This window comes from Vulpes lagopus, chromosome 3, assembly GCF_018345385.1.
Source record: "Vulpes lagopus strain Blue_001 chromosome 3, ASM1834538v1, whole genome shotgun sequence".
NCBI lineage: Eukaryota > Metazoa > Chordata > Mammalia > Carnivora > Canidae > Vulpes > Vulpes lagopus.
This window is the reverse complement of record NC_054826.1, coordinates 95,922,928-95,949,850: the sequence shown is the minus strand read 5'-3', so window position 1 is coordinate 95,949,850 and position 26,923 is coordinate 95,922,928. Positions and strand designations below refer to the sequence as shown.

General features: G+C 43.4%; 1 protein-coding gene across 11 annotated transcripts in view; it reads left to right on the top strand.

Annotated features, from left to right (window-relative positions):
• The window catches only part of STYXL1 (serine/threonine/tyrosine interacting like 1), a 66,129-nt gene that overhangs the window by 35,343 nt on the left and 3,863 nt on the right, over nucleotides 1–26,923 (top strand). For all 11 annotated transcript variants that reach the window (XM_041750177.1, XM_041750170.1, XM_041750175.1 and 8 more), the window contains 4 exons: nucleotides 721–866; nucleotides 8,717–8,862; nucleotides 18,388–18,485; nucleotides 20,048–20,160. In XM_041750177.1, coding sequence (XP_041606111.1) covers nucleotides 721–866; nucleotides 8,717–8,862; nucleotides 18,388–18,485; nucleotides 20,048–20,160 — 503 coding nt within the window. The remainder of the gene's footprint in view (nucleotides 1–720; nucleotides 867–8,716; nucleotides 8,863–18,387; nucleotides 18,486–20,047; nucleotides 20,161–26,923) is intronic.

Sequence of the window (26,923 nt, the reverse complement as noted above, 5' to 3'; positions counted from 1 at the left end):
TCTGAGGTACCTACCCAAAAGAGATGAAGACCTGTGCACACAGGAACCTGTCCATAAGTGTTCACACTGGCACCATCCACAGCAGCCAAGAAGTGGAAATGGCCCAATGCGCCTCGACAGATGAGCAGATAAACCAAAGATGGTAAAGCCACACAATGGAATAGTATTCAGCCCTAAAAAGAAATGGAGTACAGACACACACTATGACATGGATGAGCTTTGAAGACTCTATGCTAGGTGAAAGAAGCCAGATGCAAAACCATATACCATAGGATTCCCTCTGTACGAAATGTCCAGAATAGGCAAATCCATAATGAGAAATTAGTCTGCCTCAAGCTGGCTGTTTGAAGGGAAAGAAAGAGTGAAACCTATGCACAACTCTGTGAATAGACTAAAAACCATTACTTTACATACTTTAGGTGAATCGTATGGTATATGATATATGATGTATATGTACGAGAGAGAGATTTTCCTTATGTTAAATCGTCTTTCCTTGCAGTGATGTGGAGAGCTATAGAATTGAAGAGTTTACAGAAAGGAAAGATCAACTTACTTGGTAGCAAGTGGCTTTTTGAATTTTAGTCGTTAACACTCCTCTCCATTTAGATTTGCTTCGGGCTTCTAGACCGTTGCCTTACCAAATCAAGTGGCCATCAACTGGGGCTTTAGGCAAATGGTGAGCGCCCAGGGCACACTCAACTCTTTGGTCTCCACTCTTAGAACTGGTGCCTGGAGCTGCTGTGGAATGTGGCAGAGCCCTGGCCCAACTCACTCACCACCCTGTCTGCATTCTAAAAGGAGGCTATGAGTGCTTCTCGGCCATGTACCACTTCTTTCGGACACAGAAGATCATCTGGATGCCACAGGTAAGGTAGGGCACTGAGCACAGGAAGGCTCAGATGGAAGCATGGCCTTCCCCTGGGGACTGAGTGGTAGGGAGCAGGGTGGGAGAAAGAGGAGGCTTGTGACATGGGAATGATGGAAGAGATGTAGGAGACTGTGCTTGGGAAGTGGATCTGGGGCAGTCAGGAGATCCAGACCAGGAGGGTGAATTTCTCATTGCTGGGTTCAGGCCAGAGTTCACGGGGTGGTGAAGAGGTCGTCCCCATCCAGAAAACAAGGGTCCCAGGGGGAGCTCTGGATGGCAGGCCCTCACCAAAGACAGGCAGGGGTACCATGATCTGAGGCTGCCTGTCCGTTCTCAGCTGTTGGGACCTACAAGCCCTGGATGGTCCAGAGGACACAAAAAGGATCTGCTAACATGATCTCTGCCCATGAGGAGTTCTTGGCTAGCAGGAGAGACCGGGGCACCCCAGGTGTCTGGAGCCCAGAGGGGAGGCACCTCTTGGAGCTGATCAGAAGGGCGTGGAGGGTGGCTGAGGAGGGCATGGGGTGGTCATGGCTGACGGGCAGGAGCTGGTCCCTGGAGGGCATCGTGCAGTGTGTGGGGCTTATTGAAGAGTCTGATGCAATGGGAGGTAGACCTGGCTTCATTCTTTCCAGGAATTAACTTCTGCTCTTTGCCCTTAGCAGCACCCTGGGCAGATTCCAGAAGTTCTGGTCACTTTCAATCTAATCCTAAAATGATAGGGAGAATGTGCATTAATTAACTGGATCTTTCAGAGATCCAGAATGAAGTATTTATGGGCTAAAACAATATGACGTCTCTAATTTCCTTCAGAATGATTTCAGGCAGGTGTTGGGAAATGTGGACATGGGTGAGGGTAGAGCTAAAACAAAGCAGGCCATTAGCTGATGATGGGTGATCGACCCAGGGATTTATTATACTGTTCTCTCCACTCTTGCATATTTTGAAATAATCTCTTAAAAGGGAAGAAAAGCAATCAGTCCAGTATAAGTGAGGCTAGTTTAACATTTCAATCTCAGATTTGAGTCAAGTCTCATTTCTTCCCATCCCCTAGAGCTGGGCAGTCTTGCTGGGGGTGAGAAGGGTAAGAGGTGTGGGTTAGCTGAAGGGACTTCTCCTCTTTGCCCTGCTCCTGGGCCTGTGACTTGGGTGCTAGGGGTCCAGAGTGGGGCCTGTCTTGTGGGACTGCTATCTGTCAGCGGTGGGGCAATGCCTTCTCACTCAGGTCCCGCCTGGTTCTGTATATTGCTGGTAGCCTTGGCTGCTGGTTTCCTTGTGGCCCGATTTAGGGGCCCTGTCTGCTACTAAGGATCTTTCAGAGAAAGCCAGCTGGGGCTTCCTGCCAGGAATACCGCCAATTCTTCATTTTACTTTGTTAGCCCATGACTCCTGACCATATCCGCACTCCCTCAGCTGAATCACTGAAGGGACCACAAGGGAATGATGGTGGGGAAAGATGCCCAGGTGGACCTCCTACCCTTGCTGACTCAGCAGCTCTAGCCAGCCTGTGGGAAAAGGCAGGGATACAGGTCTGAGGTCCTATGTGTTCCTGAATCCAGGGTAGCTACCTCATGTCTCCCTCCTCTCCTTCCTCTGAGATAATCACACTATGATTTTCAGCTCCACAGGTGTACCACCAACCTCTCCATCCTGCCAGATATTGCTCACTCCTAGAGGAGCTGCCCTTACTGGCTTTTCAGTGTACAAAATAAGTGTTTCTCTGTAAACATCCTCATGCTGATAACTCACCTCCTGCCCTTTAAAAAAAAAAAACAGCTTTAGTAAGGTATAATTGATGTAGGATGATCTGTACATATTTAAATGTACATTTGGGTCAATGTTAACATGCGTATACACCTGTGACTTGTCCTTGCCCCATCTTACATAGATTGGGAAGAGGGGTGGCTGGTGGCTGCTGGTGGTAGCTAGCAGGGCCTATGTGGGCTGAGCTCTGCCCTAGGTGTCTATGGCCTTCCTTAGAATGTAGTCACCTAGCATGTATCTCTTCTTGCTTTGAACCTTTGTTAGTAACTCAGGGGCAAGAATGGAAGCCCCCACTCCCCTCTTCCCCACTCTGACACACTGTAAAGCATAGGTGTCCCTGCGGCTCCCTTGGAACTCCTTCTAGGAGGGCACTGACCTTTGGGCTTTAGACAGAGAGACTTCTCATTTCCTCTTTTTTACACATGGTATCTGTTAAATAAGATTTCACTTGGAACAAAAGGTTTCTGTGAATAAAACATGAAGCCAGCACTAGAGAGAGATGGTGGTGAGTCCTGGGTGGCTGGTGCAGTCAGATTGCACTTGAGAAAGATAATCAGTGATCCTGGTGTGGACAGTAGACCCATGAAGGGCCAGGTAGGTCTGGGGAAGGTGGAAGGCAGCTAGCGAGGAAAGACACTTAGGCGGTGGCACTGATTAGATACAGGGGGAGGGGAGTGAGGATGGGGACATAGGGGAGGGAGGGAGGAGCCTCGAATTGGTGCCCTGGTTCCCAGTGTGGGGACACAGGAGGCCTACGTAGTGTGGGGGAGGGCAGTGGGCTCAGTTTGGAATCCTCATCAATGTGGATGGCAAAATCATGTCATCTCGAATTAACATGCGCTTGCTCTTTTTTTTTTTTTTTTTTTAAGATTTTTATTTGAGAGACAGAGCACGAGTTGAGTGGGGACAGAGGGAGAGGGAGAAGAAGACTCCCTGCTGAGTAGGGAGCCCAGTGCAGAGCTAGATCCTGGGACTCTGAGATCATGACCTGAGCCAAAGATAGACACTTAACCGACTGAGCCACCTAGGTACCCCAACATGCACTTGCTCTTCACAGCATATTTTTCCCTGCCATGCAGCCACAGGAAAGGAAGCTGGTTCCTGAAATCAGGAAGAGTTAATACATCTGTTTCGGGTGTTCAGTGAGATTTTCTGGATGAAACTACGAGAGTTTCCTTTGGCTCCAGCAAGTTGAGCCTCCCGACTGGGGTCAGCCTGAGCCCTGGGGAAGCTTTGGGTTATATCAGGCAGACTTGCCTGCAGGTGAAGAATCACATATCCTCTTCACACTTGAGAATTGGCTTGGCTTGGTGTCTGCTCCTTGAGAAAGGCTTTTTAAAAAAATATTTTATTTATTTACTGGAAAGAGAGCACAAGCACGGGGAGCCATAGGCAGAAGGAGAGGGAGAAGTAGACTCCCTGCTGAGCAGGGAGCCTGTATGCAATGCAGTGTGGGGCTCGATCCAAGGACCCTGGGATCATGACCTGAGCCTAAGGCAGACACTTAAGCAACCGAGCCACCCAGGCACCCTGAGAAAGGCTTTTTGAGGTTCACAGCTTGGGGAGGATGTGGGCTTGCAGTGGGTTTGCTGGGAGGGGAGATGTACTAAGGCCAGAAGGCTTGGAAGCCTCTGAAGTGGACAGTAGCCTGCAGTACTTATTTCCGAGTCAGACTTGGAGCCAGAGGAATTTTAGAAGTAGGTTTGACCTTTGAAAATTCCATGGGTCAGCATTTACCATGGAAAACTCATGCAAAAAAGGGACCTCTAAAGAGATCATATTGGAAACAACAGTTTATACGTTAGTGGGGTTTTTTGTTTGTTTTCTTGTCTAGTTTTTATTGTACTCAGTATCACAAGTCATTTTCAACCCTAACCGACGACAATCAATGTAGCCACTGTGTTATCTCAGACATCTGGGCTTCAAAAAGGAACTAGTAGGGAAGTTTTTAGCAGTTCCCCAAAGGTATACTTTGAGAATACTCTTAGACTGGCATGCTTTACTGTTTTCCAACTAGTTTATAAATTATTATTTGGTAATTTTTTTTTTCTAATTGCCCGTTGGACAATCGGCAACAATCTCAGTCTTTCTTTGGAACAATCAGATTCTGTAAATTTTCCCCTTCAGTTTATTGAGAAAGAATTGACATATAACATATATAAGTTGAAGGTGTACAATGTTTTTTTTTTTTTAATTTTTATTTATGATAGGCACACAGTGAGAGAGAGAGAGGCAGAGACACAGGCAGAGGGAGAAGCAGGCTCCATGCACCGGGAGCCTGACGTGGGATTCGATCCCGGGTCTCCAGGATCGCGCCCTGGGCCAAAGGCAGGCGCCAAACCACTGCACCACCCAGGGATCCCGAAGGTGTACAATGTTAATTTGATACACGTACATATTGTGAAGCGATCACCAAATAGGGTTAATGAACCCATCCATCACCTCACCTAATTACTATTTTTGTGTGTGTGTGGTGGTGAGAACATTTAAGGTCTACACTCCCAGCAACTTTCAAATATATAACGCAGTATTGTTAACTAAAGTCCCCATGCTGTACATAAGATCCCCAGAACTTGGGCCTCTTATATCTGAAAGTCTGTACCTTTTTAATGAACATCTCCCATTTCCTTCATTCTCTGTCCCCTGGCAGCCACTGTTTTACTCTGTTTCAATGAATTTGGCCTTTTTAGATTATACATATAAGTGAGATCATGCGGTCTATCTGACTTACAGGCATTCCTTGGAAGTATTGTGGGTTTGGTTCCAGATCCCTCCAATAAAGCAAATAATGCAATAAAGGAAGGCAAATTACTTTTTTTTTTCTGCGTATCAAATTTATGTTTATTTATTTTTAAAGATTTTATTTATTTATTCATTAGAGACACACAGAGAGAGAGGCAGAGACCCAGGCAGAGGGAGAAGCAGGCTCCATGTAGGGAGCCTGATGTGGGACTCGATCCCGGGGCTCCAGGATCACACCCTGAGGGGAAGGCAGATGCTTAACCACTGAGCCACCCAGGCATCCCTCAAATTATGTTTAGACTATACTTGTAGTATGTTAACTGTGCAATAGCATACATCTGAAAAAAAAATAGACACACCTTCATCAAAAGTACTATATTACTAAAAAATGTTAAACATGGGGATCCCTGGGTGGCTCAGCGGTTTGGCGCCTGCCTTTGGTCTGGGGCGCGATCTTGGAGTCCCAGGATGGAGTCCCGCGTCAGGCTCCCGGCATGGAGCCTGCTTCTCCGTCCTCCTGTGTCTCTGCCTCTCTCTCTCTCTCTCTCTCTCTGTCTCTCTCTCTGTCTCTCTCTCTGTCTGTCTCTCTATCATAAATAAATAAATAAACAAATTTTAAAAAATGTTAACCATTATCTGAACTTTCAGTGGGTCATAATTACTGATCACAGATCACCATAATATGTATAATAATGATGAGAAGGTTAGGAATTTTGTGAGTATTACCAAAATGTGAAAGAGATATGAAATGAGCAAATGTTGGAAAACGTCACTGATTGACTTGCCTGATACAGGGTTGCCGCAAATGTTCAATCTATAAAAATTGTAGTATCTTTGAACCAAAATGAAATGAAACATAATAAAATGAGATGTTCCTGTATTTTGCTTAGCTTAATGCCTTCAAGGTCTACCCATGTTGTCACAAATGGCAGGATGCCCTTCTTTCTCATGACTGAATAATGTCCTGTTCCATACACATGCCACATTTTCTTTATCCGTTCATCTGTTGATGGACACTTAGGTTGTTTCTGTGCCTTGGCTACTATGAATAATGCTGTAGGGAACATGGGAGATACCCCCTCAAAATAGTGATTTCATTTCCTTTGGATATATACCAAGAAGTGGGATGGCTGGATCATATGATAGTTCTATTTTTAAGTTTTTTGAAAAAAACTCCATACTGTTTTCCATAATGGCTGTAATTAGCAAGTTTCTTTACTGCCCTTTACTTCTCCTACCTTTACTTGGTAATGTACATTGTGAATTTCTGAGGCAGGGATATCCTAGGTACTGCTTCCCATTCTCTAAACTACCCCCTTCCCCCTTTTTAAAAGACTTTATTTATTTGGGAGAGAGAGAAGAGAGCACGAGTGAAAGAGAGGAGACAGAGGGAGAAGCAGGCTCCCCACTCAGCAGGGAGCCTGTCGTGGGGCTCGATCCCAGTACCCTGGGATCATGACCTGACCCGAAGGCAAATGCTTAATGGACTGAGCTGCCCAGGTGCCCCTCTATCTTTTTTTCTTTCTATATTTTATTATTTCAAACCAGGTGAACAATTCTATAAAACATATGAAAAAAGCGAGGAAGCGTTTAACGCTGAAGGACCCAGGCCTGGGCAAGGGCATAAGGGGCATGGCCCTCAGCAGGCAGCTGCGGTTCCTAGGTTAGCTCTAAAGAGCTACATTTAGGTTAATGGAGCCAGGGCCCAGGGCCACTGGGATGGGGCCCTCGGTGATGTTGGCACTTATCTGGAACAGCCCTTGGAACCTAATTCTGTGGAGGGCAGGGCAGGGAAGGGCAGGGGTGCTGCCCGCACGGGTTGCAGGGGGGTAGACAGCAGAGGGATGGGTGTAAACATGCAGACACACTCAAGGCATGGAATCACTGGAAGGGGGCTGGGTGGGCGCTGGTCAGGATCTGAGAGTTTTAAATAGTTTTTTTCTTAAAAATTTTCTAGGTTTGCCATTTTGTCTTTTTTTTTTTTCCTTTCCTTTAATTTTTTTAAAAAGCTATGAGAATGAGCAGGTGGACTGTAGTCTCCAGGAATGGTGGCGTCTCACACATCTTGTGCTTTTTCCTTTGGGGCCTCTGAGTGGCTGGAGGGGTGGGATGGTCAGGAGGCTCCCTGTAAACATTTGGACTTGGGCTGGGTCAGGGGCTTGTGTTGAGTGAAGCCAGGGGTCTCAGGCTGAAGAAGTGCCTCTCCAGACACAGGCCTTGGGAGACCCAGCATGTGTTCCCCTCCCCCGTCACAGAATAAGACAATGCCCGGGAGCAGATGCCCAGGAAGGGGGTACTTCGGTCATTCCTGGAACCTAGGACAAGGGGCAGCTTCAAACAGGGAGGCCTGTGGCAGTTCCTCCTCGAGTCTCTGGAACTGAGAGAGGGGACAGGGGAGCCAAGAACAGAAAGAGGAAAAGGGGGGAAGCAGCCGGGGAAGGTGGGGGGGTGCAGGCAGGGAGCATGGTCCTCTTGCCCCTGTCTTCCTCAGGAGCTGGGGGAGCAGTTGGCAGTGGCCCATCCAGGCACCCCTCTAAATGCTTTTTTCACAATGCATTGCAAGGGACCTCTATTTCCTAGGACACACTTTGGGGAAATGTAGGAATAATCTTTCTCTTTGTATCTTTGTTTTTCAAAGAAACCCCAATTTTTCTTATCATAACTTTGGACCTGGAATTCCAGTGAGCTCCCATTTAAGTGGTGTCCTATCTTCCTTACCTGTCTATATCAGAACTCATCAGAATTTATTTGTTAATGACTGATAGGCTCTATGTGAGTAGTTTTAGTGTTTTCTCTTTTTTTTTAAGAAGGTGTTAAAATTCTGGTGGCCTCCAAAAATAATACAATATAATTATGTTATTAATAATGCAATGTTATTAATAATATAATTTTTATATATGATTATATGATTCAAGGGCTATCCCTTCAATAATATGATATATAATAACATAAGGCTGTTCCTTCCCACCTTCCCCCTCCCTCTACTGGATATACTTTATATTTTTACAGTTCTGTGTCAAGGGGTATTAGATGCACCCAGAAAATTACACAGAGATCCCATGGAGGAAAGTGGGATGTAAGTGTTCAGAAGCAGCATGCTGTCCTAAATGGCTCTGTCCTATTACTGCCAGCCTTCTAACTCCTTATCCAAGTCTATCTCATTCACTGTTCTGGATTATCTTTCTAATGCTGAGCCACATTTCAAGAGACAAAAAACAAACAGAAAACAAACAAAACCCCGACAAGAAACAAGAAGTTTCCTCCCTGGGGAAAGAATATCCTATTATATGATACATAGCATATATATTCTATACAGCAGACTTTCTCCCTCCCTTTCCTTAGGAACTGGATGCCTTTCAGCCCTACCCTGCTGAAATAATGCCAGGCAAGATCTACCTGGGCAATTTCAGGCAAGCCTGCGACCCGAAAATTCAGAAGGATTTGAAAATCAAAGCACATGTCAATATCTCCATGGAGACAGGGCCATTGTGAGTAGAAATACACTTGATTTTTAAAAATTAAGCATTTATATAAGATTCCTAGTGTTGTGCATTTATAGAGCTGAAAGGGCTTTCGAAGTCAGCACATACTGGAATAGGCTCTGTACTTACCTTCATCTGTGTCTGGCTTGTAATCTATTTCCTGGCTTGGCTGTGGCATCTGCTGCCTCTGAGACCCAATACTTACCCTTCAGATCTCACCAAAAGTAATGCTTCCTGGGTATTTAACATTGTGGTACAGAGTATTCCATTTTACCTTGCTTTGCTTATCTCAGGCCCTCTGAAAAATGTCCCCTGTCTTAGTCTATTGGAGCTGCAACAGCAGAATACCATAGACTGGTGGTTCATAAACAAAGTAAATTTATTTCTCATCAGTGTGGAGGCTGGGAAAATCCAAGATCAAGTCACCAGCAGATTCGGTGTCTGGTGAGAGCTTGCTTTCTGGCTCATAGACAGCCCTGTTTTTACTGTGTCTTCACATGGCAGAAGGGGCCAGAGGGTGATCTGGGACCTCTTCTACAAGGGCGTTAATCTCATCTGGGAGGGCTTCACCCTCATGACCAGATTTACAGTCCCACTTTAAGCAACCCCAAAACCTCAGATAAAACATTAAAACAAGGGTTTCCAGACAATGGCCAACAGGCAGCATAGGACATTGATTCCTGAGAGGAGGGAAAATAATAAGAAGAGCCCTTCAGTTGATCCTACTTATTGCTAGGAGACTGTTTGCAGGTCACAATACAGGAAACAGGCCAAGACAGATCCTGTCATTCCTTCTGAGTTGAGGGTACAGAGTTGAGAATTCAGAGGCTAAGTTGGCTAGAATTTGCAAGAGAGGGCTGCATGGAGAATAGAGAGCTGAATATAAAGAAAAAACTCTTAACATCTGTAGAATGCCCCCTGACTCTTCAGCTGAGTACTGATAAGCACACACATGTGAGGAGACAACTCAAGGCTGGGAGAAAAACCAGTAGAAATGAACAAACAGTACAATCCCCAGAGATTATGTAGGGCTAAGAGTAGTTTGCATTTCCAATCAGAATAGACAAACCCACAATATACTAGGCATCAAAGAGGGCACTGAGAAAAGTGCTGCCTCGGTTGTGAGGAAAAACTATCTCTAGGCTAGGTATGAAAATGTCTGAGATGAAACATACACTGGATGGATTTCATGACAGATTAGACACTGCAGAAGAAAAGACTGGTGAATTTGAAGAACTACTAGTAGAAAGTGTCCAAAATGAAACCTAGGGAAGAAAAAGAAGAAAAGAAAGAACGTAAGGAAGACAAGAGAAGAGAAGAGAAGAGAAGAGAAGAGAAGAGAAGAGAAGAGAAGAGAAGGAAAAACCAAAACAGAATGTCAGTGAGACTGAGATAATTCAAGAGGCTGAACATGTGTAAATTAGAATCTCCAAAGGAGAGGAAAGTGAAAAGACAGAAAACATATTTAAAGAAATGATGGTCAAAAAATTTTCTAAATTTGATAAAAGCCATAAATAAACAAAAGTTATCACCAGAAATAATAATTATGTAGATAAATATAAAATACTTTCACTGTTGCTTTTATATCTCTTCAAAACATAATTGGTCACGTGGGGCACCTGGATGGCTCAGTTCGTTAAAGAGTCCAACTCTTGACTTGGGTTCAGGTCATGACTCAAGGTCATGAGACTGAGCCCTGTGTCAGGCTTGTGCTGTGCCTGCCTGCTCAAGATTCTCTCTCTCCCTCTCCCTCTGTCCCTCACCTCTCTAAAACAACAAAAACAAAAAAGACCCCCCCCCCCCAAAAAAAACCATCATTGATCACAGAAAAAATAGTAACAGTTTATTTTAAGATTATAGCATATGTAGAAGTAATATGTATGCCTGAAGTTTACTAAGGCAGGAAGAGGCAGGATAAAAGTATACACTTGCAAGATTCTTACTCTATTTCCATAAAGTGGTATAATGTAATAAAAAGTAAATTAAAAGATGGGGGCACCTGAGTGGCTTAGTCAGTTAAGCATCTGCCTTTGCCTCAGGTCATGATCCTGGGGTCCTGCTCAGTGGGGAGCCTGCTTCCCCCTTTCCCTCTGTTATTCTCCCCACTTGCTTATGCTGTGCTGTCAAATAAATAAAACCTTTAAAAAAAAAAAGAGTTAAAGATGTGTTCTGGAAACTCTAAAGCAATCACCAAAAGCTAGAACAAAATGATAAGTAAAATAGTTGTAATTAATAAGACAAAAAAAGAAAATGGAATCATTAAAAAATCCAAAAGAAGGCAGGAAAAGAAGAATAAAGATGAGATGAGGCCAATAAAAAACAAATAGCAAGATGATCATATCAATAATCACACTAAGTGCAAATGGTCTAAATACCTCCAATTTAAAGGCAGAGGTGTTACAAACTCTACAAGAAACATACTTTTTTTAAAAAAAGTTTAAGTAATTTTTGCACCCAATGTGGGGCTTGAACCCATGACCCTGAGATCATGAGTTGCATGCTCCTCTGACTGAGCCAGCCAGGTGCCAGAAATGTACTTTTTAAATACAAAATGAAGATAGGTTAAAAAGGGTGGGAAAAGATACTTCAAGCTAATTAACTAATTAAAAAAAAAAAAGACAAATCACCAACTTTTGGAGTGACTCCATTATTAGATAAATTGAACTTCACAGCAAAGAATACTACCAGATATAAAGAGGTCATTTCATTATGGGAAGGTGGGCAATAATCTAGACTCTAGATTCTAGAGAAATTCACAATTATAACTAGATTTCAACATCTCTCTCTCAAAAGACATGTTAGGTTAATAGGTTATAATTTCAAAGACTAGGAGAGTAAATTTGCCTAATTGACAATTATAGGACACTCTACCCAGTAAAAGTAGCATTCTTCTGGTCTTTGAATGTGTTCTACAGTATGCATTCTTTTCAAGAGAACGTGGAACGTTTTTGACAAGATAGAGTATTCTGTGCATTAAAACAAGTATCAAAAGAAAAAAGAATTTGTTATAAAAAATTATGTTCTCTGATTACAGGGGAAAAAGTTAGAAGCCAATAAGCCAAACAAGATATCTGAGAAGAATCCCAAATGTTGAAACTAAGTAACAGACTTCTAAGTAGCTTGTAGATTGTAAAGAAACCAAAAGGAAAGTTAAAGTATTTTGAGCTGAATGAAAATTAAAAAAACAAATCAGAATTTGTGGATGCAGCTAAAGCAATGCTTAGAGGGAAATTTAAGCCTAAATGCCTATATTAGAAGAGTCTCAAATCAAATCAAGGACCTAAACTTTCACCTTAATAAAAAAATGAGAAAAAGTAAACAGGAGGAAGGAAATGACAATGGTAAGAGCGGAAATAAGTGGAATAGAAAACAAAACAATTTGAGAAACGCAATGAAAACAATAACTGGCTCTTTGAAAAGAGCAGTAATATTGCCAAAACTATACCAACTGATCAAAAAAGAAGACAAAAATTATCAATAATAGGTATAAAAGAAGGAACATTTTCACTTTGGACCCTACAAATATTAAAAGACATTATTTTGGCATTTATCCCACAGAAGTGAAAACTCAAATTCATACAAAACCTATACATGAACGTCCACAGTGGGTATTCAGCTGGTGAATGGTTATACAAACTGTGGTGTACACATATCATAGAATACTACTCAGTGATAAAAGGAATGAACTATTGACATTGCAAACTTGGTTAAATCTCTAGGGAATTAACACAATCAGCATAAGAATAAGGCAGTCCCAAAAGGTTATATATTATATGATCCCATTTATGCAGCATTTTTTGATCTCATAAAATTATATAAATAAAGGACAGATTCGTGGTTACCAGAAGTTAGGAAAGCTAGAGGGTAGGAGGTATGGTTACAAAGGGCAACATGAGGCATTGTTGGCATTAGAACTGCTTAGTATTTTGACTGATAGTGGATGTGAATCCACCCAGGTGATAAATTTGTATAGAACTTCTTTTTTTTTTTTTTTTTAAGATTTTGTTTATTTATTCATGAGAGACACAGAAAGAGACAGAAACATAGGCAGAGGGAGAAGCAGGCTCCCTGCAGGGAGCCTGGTGCGGAACTTGATCCCAAGATGCCAGAATCACAACCTGAGCCAAAGAGACGCTCAACCACTGAGCCACCTCGGCACCTCTGTATAGAACTTCTTACATACACCACACGCACACACAATACAAGCAAAACTGGGGAATACAGTTGATAGATTGAATACACTTGATAGAATACAGTTGATAGATTGTATCAGCATCAGTATCCTGGTTGTGCTATTATAGTAGAGTGTGACCATTGGGGAAACTAGGCAAAGTGTGCAGTGGATCTCTCTGTATTATTTCTTACAACCACATGTGAATTTATGCTGATCTCAGTAAAATTTTTAATTAAAAATTTAAAAATAATTAGGAAATATTATAAGCAATTTTATGCCAATGCACTTGAAATTTCAATTAAATGAACCAATTTCTTGAAAGACTCAAGTTATCCTCACTGAACAAGAAATAGTTCATCTAAATAGCCCCCATATCTATTAAAGAAATTGAACTAATAGTAAAAAAACTTTTCACAAGGAGGACTCTACAGCCATATGGCTTCACTGGTGAGTTCTGCTGAACATTTAAGGAAGAAATAATACCTGATCCACACAGTCTTCCAGAAGATAAAAGAGGAGGGGACACTTTCCTATTCAATTATAAGACCATCATTACTCTGATACCCAAACCTGACACAAACTTTATAATAAAGGAAAACCTCAAAGCTCATGAGGATGGGTACAAAAATTCTTGATAAAATTTTAGCAAATTTGATCCAAAAATATATTAAAAAATTTACTCTAAAATTATATAAAAGGATCCAAAATTTTAGCAAGTTTGACCCAAAAATATGTAAAGAGATATACATGACCAAATGTATTTCTCCCAGGAAGATAAGGTTAGTTTAACATTAGAAGATCAATGTAATTTGCCATATTAACAGACTAGAAAAGAAAAAAAACTTAAATTATCTTCAGAAAAGATACAGAAAAATGGCACCCCGCAGTTGCTGAATCTGTATTTTTAAAAAAGTTTACATGGAGGGGGACACCAGGTGGTTCAGGTGGTTGGGCATCCACTTTTGATTTTGGTTTCAGTCATGATCTCGGGGTCTTAAGTTCAAGCCCTGGGTCAGGCTGTCTCAGTGAGGAGTGGTCTTCTCTCCCTCCACTCCGCCCTCCTGCTCACGCTAGCTTGTGTTCTCTCTCAGACAGATATATAGATAGACAGATAGATAGATAAAATCTTTTTAAAAAGCTTACATAGAAGGAGCATTTATAAAACTTGACAATATTATAGTCCATACAGCAAGACTCAACCAATTTTAGGAGATTTAAAATCACATAGAGTTGCCTTTCAACCACTATGGAGGGATCCCTGGGTGGCGCAGCGGTTTGGCGCCTGCCTTTGGCCCAGGGCGCGATCCTGGAGACGCAGGATCGAATCCCACGTTGGGCTCCCGGTGCATGGAGCCTGCTTCTCCCTCTGCCTATGTCTCTGCCTCTCTCTCTCTCTCTCTCTGTGACTATCATAAATAAAAAAATAAAAAAATAAAAAAAAAAAAAGTCAACCACTATGGAATCAATGTACAAAGCAATAACTTAAAAATATAATCAGAAAATTATTGGAAACTTAGAAACAGATGTTTATTTTTATTTATTTATTTAAGTATGCTCCATGCTGGGCATGGAGCCCAGTGTGGGGCTTGAACTCACAACCCTGAGATCAAGACCTGAGTTGAGATCAGGAGTTGGACACTCAGCTGACTGAGCCACCCAGGTGCCCCTAGAAATAAATTTTTAGGGCAGTTCGGGTGTCTCAGCAGTTTAGTGCCGACTTCAGCCCAGGGCATGATCCTGGAGACCCGGGATCGAGTCCCATGTCAGGCTCCCTGCATGGGACCTGCTTCTCCCTCTGCCTGTGTCTCTGCCTCTCTCTCTCTCTCTGTCTCTCTCTGTCCCTCTCTGTGTCTCTCATGAATAAATAAATAAAATCTTAAAAAAAAGTAAAAGAAAACAAGAAAAAGATGCCTATTTTAAAAAAAAGAAATAAAAATTTAAATAGCATGGATTAAAGAAGAACTCATGATGGAAATTATAAAATATTTTCAACTACATAATAATAAAGATATAATGTGTTAAAACTTGTGGAATGCAGTTAAGCTGTGGGCAAAGAGAAATTTATAGCCTTAAATATATCTATTAAAAAGAAGAAAGGCTAAAAATCAACTAGTTAAGCATTCATCTCAAGGACTGACCAATGGAACAGCAAACTAAACCCAAAGAAGGAGAAGGAAGGAATAGTAGAAGCAGACTATTGAACCAGAAACAATGAAACAGAGAGGATTGAGAAAGTCAAAGTAGTTAAAAACAAACAAACAAACAAACAAACAAACAACTAATAAATCTGGGGCCTCTGGGTGGCTCAGTTGATTAAGCGGCTACCTTTGGCTCAGGTCATGATCCCAGGGTCCTGAGACTGAGCCATACAACCTGCTCCCTGCTCAGCAGGGAGTCTGCTTCTCCCTTTCTTTCCCACTTGTGCTATCTTGGTTGCTATCTCTATCTCTGTCTCTCTCTCAAATAAATAAATAAAATCTTAAAAAAATAAATTACTGGAATAAACAGAAGATATACTGTGGTTATAGATTAGAAGCATCCATTTTGGGGGCACCTGGGTGGCTCAGTTGGTTAAGCATCTGCCTTTGGCTCATGTCCTGATCCTAGGGTCCTGGGATGGAGCCCCATGTGGGGATCCCTGCTCAGGGGGAAGTCTGCTTCTCCCTCTCTCTCTGTTCTTCCTCCATCTTGTGCTCCCTCTCTTGGATAAATAAATCTTAAAAAAAAAAAAAAAAAAGAAAACATCTATTTTGTAAAGATCTTGGTTCTTGTCCAATTGATCTACAGGTGCAGTGTAATGCCAATAAAATTCCAATAGATTTTAGAGTAATTCTATAAATTATATGGGGGGATCCCTGGGTGGCTCAGTGGTTTAGCGCCTGCCTTTGGCCCAGGGCGTGATCCTGGAGTCCGGGGATCGAGTCCCACATCAGGCTCCCTGCATGGAGCCTGCTTCTCCCTCTGCCTATGTCTCTGCTTCTCTCTCTCTCTCTTTGTTTCTCAGGAATAAATAAATAAAATCTTTAAAAAAAATAAAAATAAAAAAATAAAACTTATATGGAAGTGCAAAGGGCAAAAATAGCTGAATATCAAAGAACCTGAAATGAGAAACTTGCTTGACCAGATACCAAGTGGTAAGAAACAGTAACAAGAAAGGCATTGTGATATTAGTGCAGTTAGAATACACCAATGGAGCAGAATACAGTCCAAGCAGACCCATGCATATTTAGACACTTAAATTTTGACAGATTTTCTCCTACATTTTCTGATAAAAGTTTTATAATTTTAACTTTAATAGTGATCCATTTTGAAATAATTCTCACATATGGTGCCAGATGTAGAGCAAAGTTCATTGTTTTGCATATGGAAGCCATTGTTTGTTGAGAAAAAAAGATGATCCTTTTCCTGTTGATGGATTAGATACCTTTGTTGGAAACCAGTTGGCCATATGTGTATGGTATTATAACTGGATTCTTGATTCTTTTTCGTTGGTCTGTGTTTTTCTTTATATAAATTCCATACTCTTGCCTTACTGTAGCTTTATAATTAATCATGAAATCAGGTAGAGCTAGTTCTGTGATTTTGTTCTTTTTCAAAGTTGTCTCCTTTGCATTTCCAGTAAGTTTTGGAATCACCTTGTCAATTTCTACAAAAAGCCTGCTGGAATTTTGATTGGGATAGAATTGAATCCATAGGCCAATTTGGGGAGAACTGACATCTTACTAACTTTGAGTCTCCTGGTCATGAGCATGGTCCATCCCTCCATGTACTTTGTCTTTCATTTTTCTAGAAAATGCTTTATAGTTTCCAGTGTATAGGTCTTGTACATCTTGTGTCAGATTTCTTCCTAAGTATTTAATATTTTTGAGGTGGTTATAAATGGCATTTTTAAAATTTCAATTTCTGATTATTATTGCTAGTATATAAAAATACAGTTGATTTTTATATAGTAACCTTGTATCCCTCCACCTTCTCTATCTAGATTCCTCCTACATTATGAAGCTTTCCCCAGCTCCCTCAATTTCTCCCTGCCCTTCTTCTCCAGTATCACATGCAGGTCTTTATCCCCAAACCTAGCTGATTGGACTGGGGCTATTTGTTTCTGTATCTGCCTCCCCCATCAGACTGGGAGCTCCTTGAAGCTGGGAGAGGCTGGTCCTATTTGATTCAGCTTGTGTCCACTAGGGTCCAGCCTAAAGTTTGGCACACAATAGGGATTGAGTGAGTGTCTGAAGAAAGAATGAATAGATGGATGGATAGATGGGGGAGGGAGAGAGGGATAGATTGGGGGGAAAGATGGATGGATTGGTAGATAGGTGGATGGATAGGTGGGTGGATGGATGGATGGACAGTTGGACAGACGTGGGTGGGTGGATGGATGAATGGATGGATGGGTGGGTATATGGATGGATGGATGGATGGATGGATGGATGGATGGATGGACAGATGAATGGACAGACAGATAGATGGGTGAGTGGGTGGATGGGTGGATGGATGGATGGATGGATGGATGGATGGATGGATAGTGGGTGGACAGATGGATGGATGGGAATTGTTCTTGTATTTGCTGAAACTAAACCAGACTGTTTTTGTTTCTAAATCTACTATAGCTTTCTGCATGCTACAGTAGTCTGCATGCCCCTGAGTGTCACCAGTAGACCCGTCTTCACAAATAACATTGCCCAAGTACTTACTACATGCCACACATTCTGCAAGCTCCTTGCAGGCATCCTCTCGTTCAACATGCCACACACCTCCTCTTCCTCCTGTTTCTCCCTTGTCTGTGAAGTTCTAGCCACTCTGATCTCTGTTGTTTCTCAAGTCCACTAAACATACTGCCTCTCAGCACCTTTGCCCTTGTGTTCTCCCTTACCCAGAACCTTCTTTCCCCCAGATAGCTGCCTGGCTTGTTCCGTCACCTCCTTTAATTCTCTGCTCAAAGCCTCCCCTGACTTGAGATGACTCCCCATCTCAAATAGCCAGCCCACCACTCTCCATCTCACTTCCCTGGCTCTCTCCATTTAACATAGCAGGCTTATTCTCCAAGCGCTTTACATATTCCCTCCCATCCTCATTTGACTTTCTGCAACAGGTTAATAATAATGATGTCACATTTATCGAGTGTTTACTATGTGCCAAGCAGACTGCCAAATGCTTTAATAGATCAAGTGACTTAATCTACATGACACCCCTATAAGGCAGATGCTTGTTTTCTGAGACAGGCTCAGTTATTTGCCCACCTCTCTGTGATGCTAGCTCAGCATCCCTTCCCTGCAATCCTGCTGCCGTACATGAGGACCACTCCAGTGGGGCTGTGGGTGAGTCTGCCTGACTACCTGTCCTTTCTTTCTGTTCAGTTTCATAAACGATGATGACAACCTTCTACACATCAAGATAGAAGATTCCCTGGAAGCCAACATTTTCCCCTTTTTACGGCACCTCTGTCACTTCCTGGGTAAGGAGCCATCAGGGGCCAGGCAGCAACTGGCCTGTGCCCAGGAGCCAGAGGGGCTATGCACCTTGTCCGCATGCCTCTTCCTGATTGTGAGGAGAGGAAGGACAGGGCCCAGCCAAGGCCCAGGACAAGCTCACCTCTCAGGAGCCCTCAGCAGTGTGGACAGCTACATGTTTGCTTTGGGGGACATGGGGCCAAATAAGAGCACAAGATTGTAGATTGGATGCCCCCTATTATAACCCTGGGTAGACTGCTAGGCCCCATTCGGGACTGGTCAAGCCCCAGTCCTGGTCTCACTGTGCCTGTTGGGAAACAGGTGTGCTAGTCCACTGTGTGGTACAGATGTCCAGGGAGGCCTGCTCTGGGCTGAGCTCTGGGGACTCAGAGGTGAATCCTGTGCCATCCGGGCATTCCTGTCTGGTCAGCAGGGTGGGGTGGAAGAACCATCCCAGCTCTGTCTCCTCAATCCTCCCAGTGTGTGTGCAGTGCCCTTCTGGCTGTCCTACCACACATGTTAGTGACCGCTCATTGAAGGTAGAATCTTCAGTCATTCCGGGGATAGAGCCAGTTGGCTAGAGAGAGTGAGGTTGAGCAGGGTCAGGGGCCCCACCCTAGGACCACCTGCTCCACACTGGTGCAGTGTCCAGCTCGCATTGCTGCACAGGTGCTGGAGAATGATGTGTCCGCCCAAACATCCCTTATTTGCCTTGGAGGTGGCAACTATCACTTGACTAGTATCTGAGATTGCAACTATCCACACGTCCCACCATGGGATGGCAGAGACCTGTGGCACCAAGGGCCCCTCCCCAGCCCTTACTTGCTCGGTGGCTCTGGGACAGGCCTTAACTGCTCTGTGCTTCTGTTTCCTTATCTATATGATGAGACACTTGGCCTTCATCATCTTGAGGTCCTCCTCCAGAGCTGATAGTCTGTGATACCACGTTTGATATTTTATCTCCCGTTCTTGGGGGTACCTGGACTAGCCTAGGATGCCAGCTTAGATTTCCTCCCCACCCCTCACTGGGCGAGACCCAGCCTCAAGAGCATTATTAAGTGTTGATAGGTGACATCTCTGTGCCAGGTGCTGGGCTAAAGCCCAGCACAAAATCTTATGAGGTAGATAGTCTACTGTTGCCTTGTTTTCTAGATTATGGAATTGTGACTTAGAATAACATGCTCAGGCCACACAGTTTGAGAATGGCAGAGCCAGGATTCATACCCAGGCTGCAGTGTCTCCGTCAGCACCCAAGTGCCCTGGGTGGTGGTGGTGGGGGGGCACTATCCTTTCATTCCACCCCGAGAGGCCAACGGGTAGCCTAGACGCTTGGAGAGCCAAGAAAAGGCCTTTGCATGATAAAGCTAAACACCCAGTGTGATTCTCTTGAAGTGCCCCTTAGGTCTAGTGTCCTCATTTGCCAGGTGACAAAACAGTGTCCTAGAGAGGTCACATGACTAACTGAGGCCATGGTGTGTGATGGGTCCAAACTCACTCCTGGGCCTTGGGCCCACTGAAACTGGTCAGCTTATAGCACCTCACACCCACACCTACCTTCATCTTGCAGAAATTCATCTCCAGCTAGGCTCGGTCATCCTGGTCTTTTCCACACTGGGTATCAGTCGCAGCTGTGCAGCCATCTTGGCCTTCCTCATACACTGGAATGAGCAGACCTTGAAGGTATGCATTCCCCAGGCGAGGGTCAGACTGCAGCTACATGCAGCAGACAGGGTCAGAGCTGGACCAGGGAGGAAGGGGGCCCCAACTGGGGGTGGGGGGTGGGAAGAGAAGGGTCTGGGAAGAGAGCTCTAAGTCCAGCGCTTGACCCAGCATACCACACACAAGGGCAAGGTCCCGAGGGTCTGGGTCAGAGGCTGAGACTGTACGTTAGAGGTCTGGGACCTGGGAATATGGGACAGTCACCAGGGGCTCAAGCTGGGGAAGGCCATGGCCAGCAGCACCATCCGCATGTCCTCTGCTGCTATCAATCCTTCTACCAGCCTTCGTCAGGCTTCTCCAAGGGAGGTACGTTTTGGCTATTGCTTGGAGCCAGGGAACTGCAGCCCCAGCAGGATTCCCAGGGCACTTGCTCCCTTTACCCAGACTGACAAAAAGGGCAGGGACCTGTTGCCACAAACCCTGTGAAACCAGGGCTCCAGATGCCAAGGGCAGCACCTTGTCCCTGCACTAGGTAGGAGATGGCAGCTTGCCCTAAGAGGAGGCACAGCTTGGGCGTGACTTCAGAGATCTTTGGTGGGACGAGAAAAAGCTCCCATGTACCTCCAGGATTGTGCTTGAGGGTCAGAGAAGGACCATGGTCAGAGCCCATTGCCAGTGGTTTTGGATATTGACCCCACGTGCTCTTTGGGGGTGAAACTGCAAGCTAGAAAGAGTCTTGGATGGCCAGCGATTCTACCTGTAGGTACATCCCCAAAGGGAATAGAAGCAAGGGCTCAGGTGTTTGTAGAGCTATGTTCATTAATAGAAATGTTGTTCACAATAGCCAAGAGGTGGGAGCAACCCAAGTGTCCATTGACAGATGGAGGGATATTAAATGAATGGTCTATCCACAGTGTAATATTACTCAGCCTTAAAAGGGAAGGGCATTTTGATACCTGCTGCCACACAGATGAACCTGGAAGACATTATGATGAGTGGAATAAGCCAGTCACAGAAGGACAAGTAACTGTATGATTCTACTTATATGAGGTCCCCAGACTCATCAGATTCACAGACTTGGGAGGTAGCATGGTGTGTGCCCAGGGAAGGGGACAGTGGGAATGAGGAGTTGTTTAATGGCTATGGAACTTGGGTTTGGGAAAATGGAAAAAACTTCTGGAGGTGGATGGTGGTGATGGTTACCCAACATGGCAAATGTACTTAATGCCACTGTATATCCAAACACCGTTGAAATGGTATGTTTTCTGTTGTGTATATTTAAAAAGAAAAGCATCTAAGGGCAGAATCACAGGCCCAGAGCCCTGTTTTCTCACCCCCCAAGAGTTGAATTGTCAGGGATCCTTGCCTCTTGGAGTATTTTGGTGTGTGCTGGGGGGAGGGAGTGATGTTGCTGATAAATCTGGGGAAGGACACCTGTGCTGTTGCTCCTGTAGAGATGCCTCTCCAGCCACCTCCCCAGGAACAAGCTCTGGCTTGCAAGCGGCCTCTTCTTCTCTGCCTTGTTGAGCTGGAATGTAGAGAAGACCTGGAGCTGGCAGGAGGCAGGCTGAGCTTACTGCCTGCAGAGGAAGTTCTAGGACGTGAGCTCCCCTGGAGTTTGGATGGGGCCCATTGTGCTCCCTGGCTTCTTGATTGCTCACAGTAAGGTCTGGGCTCAAAAAAGATCGACAGCCTTGCAACTCTGATATTTAGGGGTGCTTCCTGGCCCTGACCAGCAAGTCACAGTCTTCTCTTGGTTCATATCACAGGCAGATATCACAGCTGCTTCCAGAGCCAAGGCTGGGGGAGAACAAAGAAAGAGGAACCCCATCTGGTTCCTCTGAGTTTTCCAGCAGTGAGGGCCCATGCAGGTCTGCCCCCTGACCTTTACTCACCCCTGCACAACTCCAGCCCATCTGGGTGTGGCTGTCCTGATCAGTGGGCAGACAGGTGCTTGGGCCCTCGAGGACCAGCCAGCCCTTGCTCTCAGGAAAAACCCTGGGGCTCCCATCCTGGGGCAGCGATCTTTGTCTTATGTACAGGGAAGTCCTGTTGCTGGGCATTGTGCCCTGAGATGCCATCTAGATAACTCTTGATAAATAGAGCTGTGGACAGGAAGGACTGCCACTGTGACCTTGCTGGGTCCTTTCCAGGCCAAGTCCGGTGTGGTGGTTCGATTTTCTTGCTGACAAGCAATGCCCTGGATTGTTGACAGAGGTTGACCTGGGCTCCACTCTGCTGCTGCCTGGGGTCCAGAGAGATGTTCCTTCCTCCTTGTTGTCTGTGTGGTCCTGGGTCCTCCTCAGTGCATTCGGGAAGCTGTGCCCCTTGCTGTTGTCAACTTAGTGGTGGTAGTCAGAGCCCATAGGACTGGCAAAAAAGGGTGTGGGCCACTCTTGAGCAATATACTGCTTCCTGGGACTTATGGTCCTCACTCAGTTCCTCAGGCGATATCAAGACCAGGAGTGGGAAGTTGAGGAGTGAACTGGGAATAACCTGGTGCCCCAGGGCCATCCTGCCTGTCGTAAGCTTTCAAAACTTTGGTACGAGGTTGTATGGGCTCCTAGAGCCAGCAAGCCCTTAAGAAATCTATTTCTGTTCCTTTAAAGTACAAGGAGTAACTTTATCCTGTAAAGATCTTCAGAGGAAAAAAAAAAACAACAACAAACCAACTCCTGCGGCATTATAACAGCTAACATTGGTGGAGTGCTTCCCGCTTGCGGTTATGAGTACTTTATGTGTAATGAAAACACAGTGACCCCATGGCATGCTGTTATTTCCATCCTGCAGGAGGCTCATAGAGGCTGACTAACTTGCCCACGGCCCCACAGCTTTAAGTAGCAGAGCTGGAATCCAAAGCCACATGACCCCGGTTCAGAATCTGGGCTTTTCACAGGGCCCTAAGGCAGCAGGAGGGGAGCAGTCTGAAGGATGGGTGTGTGCTTGCTGCTGCCCCTTAACAAGAGGTATCCGGCCATGACCCTTCATCCTTCTATCCCACTGGTGTTTGCTGTGAGTCCCAGCAGATACTTTGTGGGCTGGAAAAATGGGTTGTGAGCAGTGAGCGTGGGGAGCTATGGTTATGGTTTGTCCTCAAGGGCCCAATCTGACCAGGACTTAGTAAACTTTAGAACTACATAGCTGTGCCTGGGGTACCACCGATTTTTTTTTCATATATATAATGGCAAAATACACATAACACAAAATTTACCATCTCTGTCATTTTTAAGTATATAGTTCAGCAGCATTAAATACATTTACATTGTTGTGCAACCAATCTCCAGAATCCTTTTCTTTCTTTCCTTTTTTTTTTTTTTTAAGATTTTTAAAATTTCTTTATGAGAGATACAGAGAGATACAGTGCGGGCCTTGATCCCAGGACCCTGAGCCTAAGGCAGATGCTCAACCACTGAGCTACCAAGTGTCCCCACCCCCCACCCAAAACCCTTTACATCCTGCAAAACTGAAACACTATACTCATTAAATAGCAACTCCCCATTCTCCTTTCTCCCTGTTCCTGGCAGCTACTTTCTGTGTCTATAAATTTGACTACACTAGGTACCTCATATAAGTGGAATCATACAGTATTTGTTCTTTTGTGTGACTGGCTTATTTCACTGAGCAGAATGTTCTCAAGGCTCATTCATATTATAACATATGTTCAAATTGCCTTGCTTTTTGAGGCTGAATCATATTCTGTTGTATGTAGTATTCATTCACTGTGAGCCCATCTGGGCCTGGTATCAAATCCAAAATATTATCACCAAGACTGATATCAGGGAGCTTACTGGATATGATTTCTTCTTCCTAGAAGATAATGGTTTCAGGTCTTAGATTCAAACCTTTAATTTTAATTTATTTTGAGTTGATTTTGTGTATGGAGTAAGGCATGATCCAGTTTCACTATTTTGGATATGGCTGTCCAGCTTTCCCAATGCCACTTATTGAAGAGACTGTCTTTTACCTGTTGTATATTCTTGTTTCCTTTGTCATAAATTAATTGAAAATATATGTGTGGGTTTATTTCTAGAGTGTTTTGTTATATTGATCTATGTGTATATTTTTATGCCAACCCCATCCTGCATTGATTATTGTAGGTTTGTAATATGGTTTGAAATCAGGATGTGATGCCTCTAGCTTTTTTTTTTCTCAAGATTGCTTTAGTTATCTGAGGGTCTTATGGTTCTGTACAAATTTTAGGATTGATTGTTCTACTTCTGTGAAAACTTCCATGGGATTTTTAAGTTTTTATTTATTTATTCATGAGAGACATAGAAAGAGCCCGATGTGGGACTCGATCCCAGGTCTCCAGGATCACACCCTGGGCTGAAGGCGGTGCTAAACCGCTGAGCCACTGGGGCTGCCCTTCCATGGGAATTTTGACAGGGATTGTGTCGAATCTGTAGATTGCTTTGGGTAGTATAAACATTTTAACACTATTAATACTTCCAATCTATGAACATGGAGTATCTTTCTATTTCTATTTATTTGTGTCTTCTTCAGTTTCTTTTATCAATATCTTACAGTTTTCAGTGTACAGGTTTTCACCTCCTTGGCTAAATTTACCCCTGGTATTTTATTCTTTTTGATGCAGTTGTAAATGGAACTGTTCTCTTAATTTCTCTTTCTGATAGTTCATTATTAGTGCATAGAAGTATACCTGATTTTTGTGTATTGATATTGTATACTGCAATAATAAATAAAATCTTTTAAAAAATAAAGTGCTAAAAAAAAGTCCCCCACTCTTATTATATTGCTGTCTATTTCTCTTTTTAGGTCTGTTAATATTTGCTTTATGTATTTAGGTACTCCTATGTTGGGTACATAAATATTTACAAATTTTTCATCCCCTTGTTGCATTGACTCCTTTATCATTACATAATGACCTTCTTTGTCTCTTATTAGAGTTTTTGTCTTAAAATCTATTTTGTCTGATATAAGTATGGCAGCCCCCGCTTTCTTCTGGTTTCCATTTGCACAGAGTATCTTTTGCTGTCCCTTCACTTTAAGTCTGTGTATGTCTGAACATCTGAAGTGAATTTCTTAGGCAGCATATAGATTGGTCTTCCTCTTTCTTTTAAATCCATTTAGCCACTCTGTGTTTTGAATGGAGAATTTAGTCCATTTACATTTAAGGCAATTATTTATAAGTATGGACTTACCACCATTTTGTTAACTGTTTTCTTAGCTATTTTTATAATTCCTTTTTTCCTTCTCTTGCTTTATTCCTTTGTGATTTGGTGATTACCCATAGTGGAATACTTATTCCTTTCTCTTTATTTTTTGTGTATCTATGATACGTTTTTGCTTTGTGGTTACTATGAGGCTTACATAAAACAATGTAGAACAGTCTGACTTCAGTTGCTAACAACTTAAGTTTTTGGGTTTCTTTTTGTTTTTAGATTTTATTTATTTGATAGAAAAAAAGAGCACAAGCAGGTGGAAGAGCAGAGGGAGAGGAAGAAGCAGTCTCCCTGCTGAACAGGGAGTCCAACGGGACTGGATCCCAAGACTTTGGGATCATGACCTGGGCTGAAGGCAGACACTTAACTGACTGAGCCACCCAGGCACCCAATAACAACTTAAGTTTGAACACAGTCTAGAGCTCTACATCTTTACTACCCCCTTCCCCAATGTTTTATGGTTTTGACATCATAAGTTACATCTTTCTGTCTTTTATATCTTTAAAGAATTATTGTAGTTTCAGTAATTTGTACTACTTTTGTCTTTTAACCTTCATGCTAGATTTATAAGTGAACTTACCACCTTTACATTAGATTATTCTGAATTTTACTTTCCTTCCTTCCTTCCTTTTCTTTTCTTTTCTTTTCTTTTCTTTTCTTTTCTTTTCTTTTCTTTTCTTTTCTTTTTTCTTTTCTTTCTTTCTTGTTCCTCTGCATTGTCTTTGAGTCGACAGATCCTTTCTTCCATTTTGTGTAGTCTGTGGTTGAATCCTTAATGTTATATTTTTTCAGCTCAGTTACTGTATTTCTCAGCTCTACAATTTGTTTGGTACTTTCTGATGTTTTCTGTCTCTTAGTTGGAAATCTCACTTTGTTCATGCATTGTTCTCCTGACCTTAGTGAACATCTTTATGACATGAACTCTTTATTAGTTAAATCACTTGTCCCCATTTTATTAAGAATTTTTTCTAGGACATCTGGGTGGCTCAGTGGTTGAGCGCCTGCCTTCGGCTCAGGTCATGATCCCAGGGTCCGGGATGGAGTCCAGCATTGGGCTCCCTGCGGGGAGCCTCCTTCTCCCTCTGCCTAGGTCTCTGTCTCTGACTCTCTCTCTGTGTCTCCTATGAATAAATTTTATTTATTTATTCATGATTTTATTTATTCATGAGAGACACAGAGAGAGAGAGGCAGAGACATAAGCAGAGGGAGAAGCAGTCTCTCTGCAGGGAGCCCAATGGAAGACTTGATCCCAGGACCCCGGGATCACAACCTGAGCCAAAGGCAGATGCTTCAACCACTCAGCCACCCAGGTGTCCTCATTAAGATGTTTTCATGAGGTTTTAGCTTTTTCTTTCATTTGCAATGTATTCCTGTTTTTTCCTTTCCCTGACTCTGTTTATTTCTGTGCATTAGGGAAAACAGCCACCTTTCCCAGTTCTGAAGGAGTGGTCTGGTGTAGGAAATGAACCTTATGGTTCAACTCTTTACTAGTTCTTGGTTTTCTCTCAAACCTTTTCGATTTTCCGAGCAGCCTGTTTTGTTTTTAGTGGTGGTCAGTATTTGAGGGTTTCAAGACCTGTCAGTTTCCTAAAGGGGGAGGA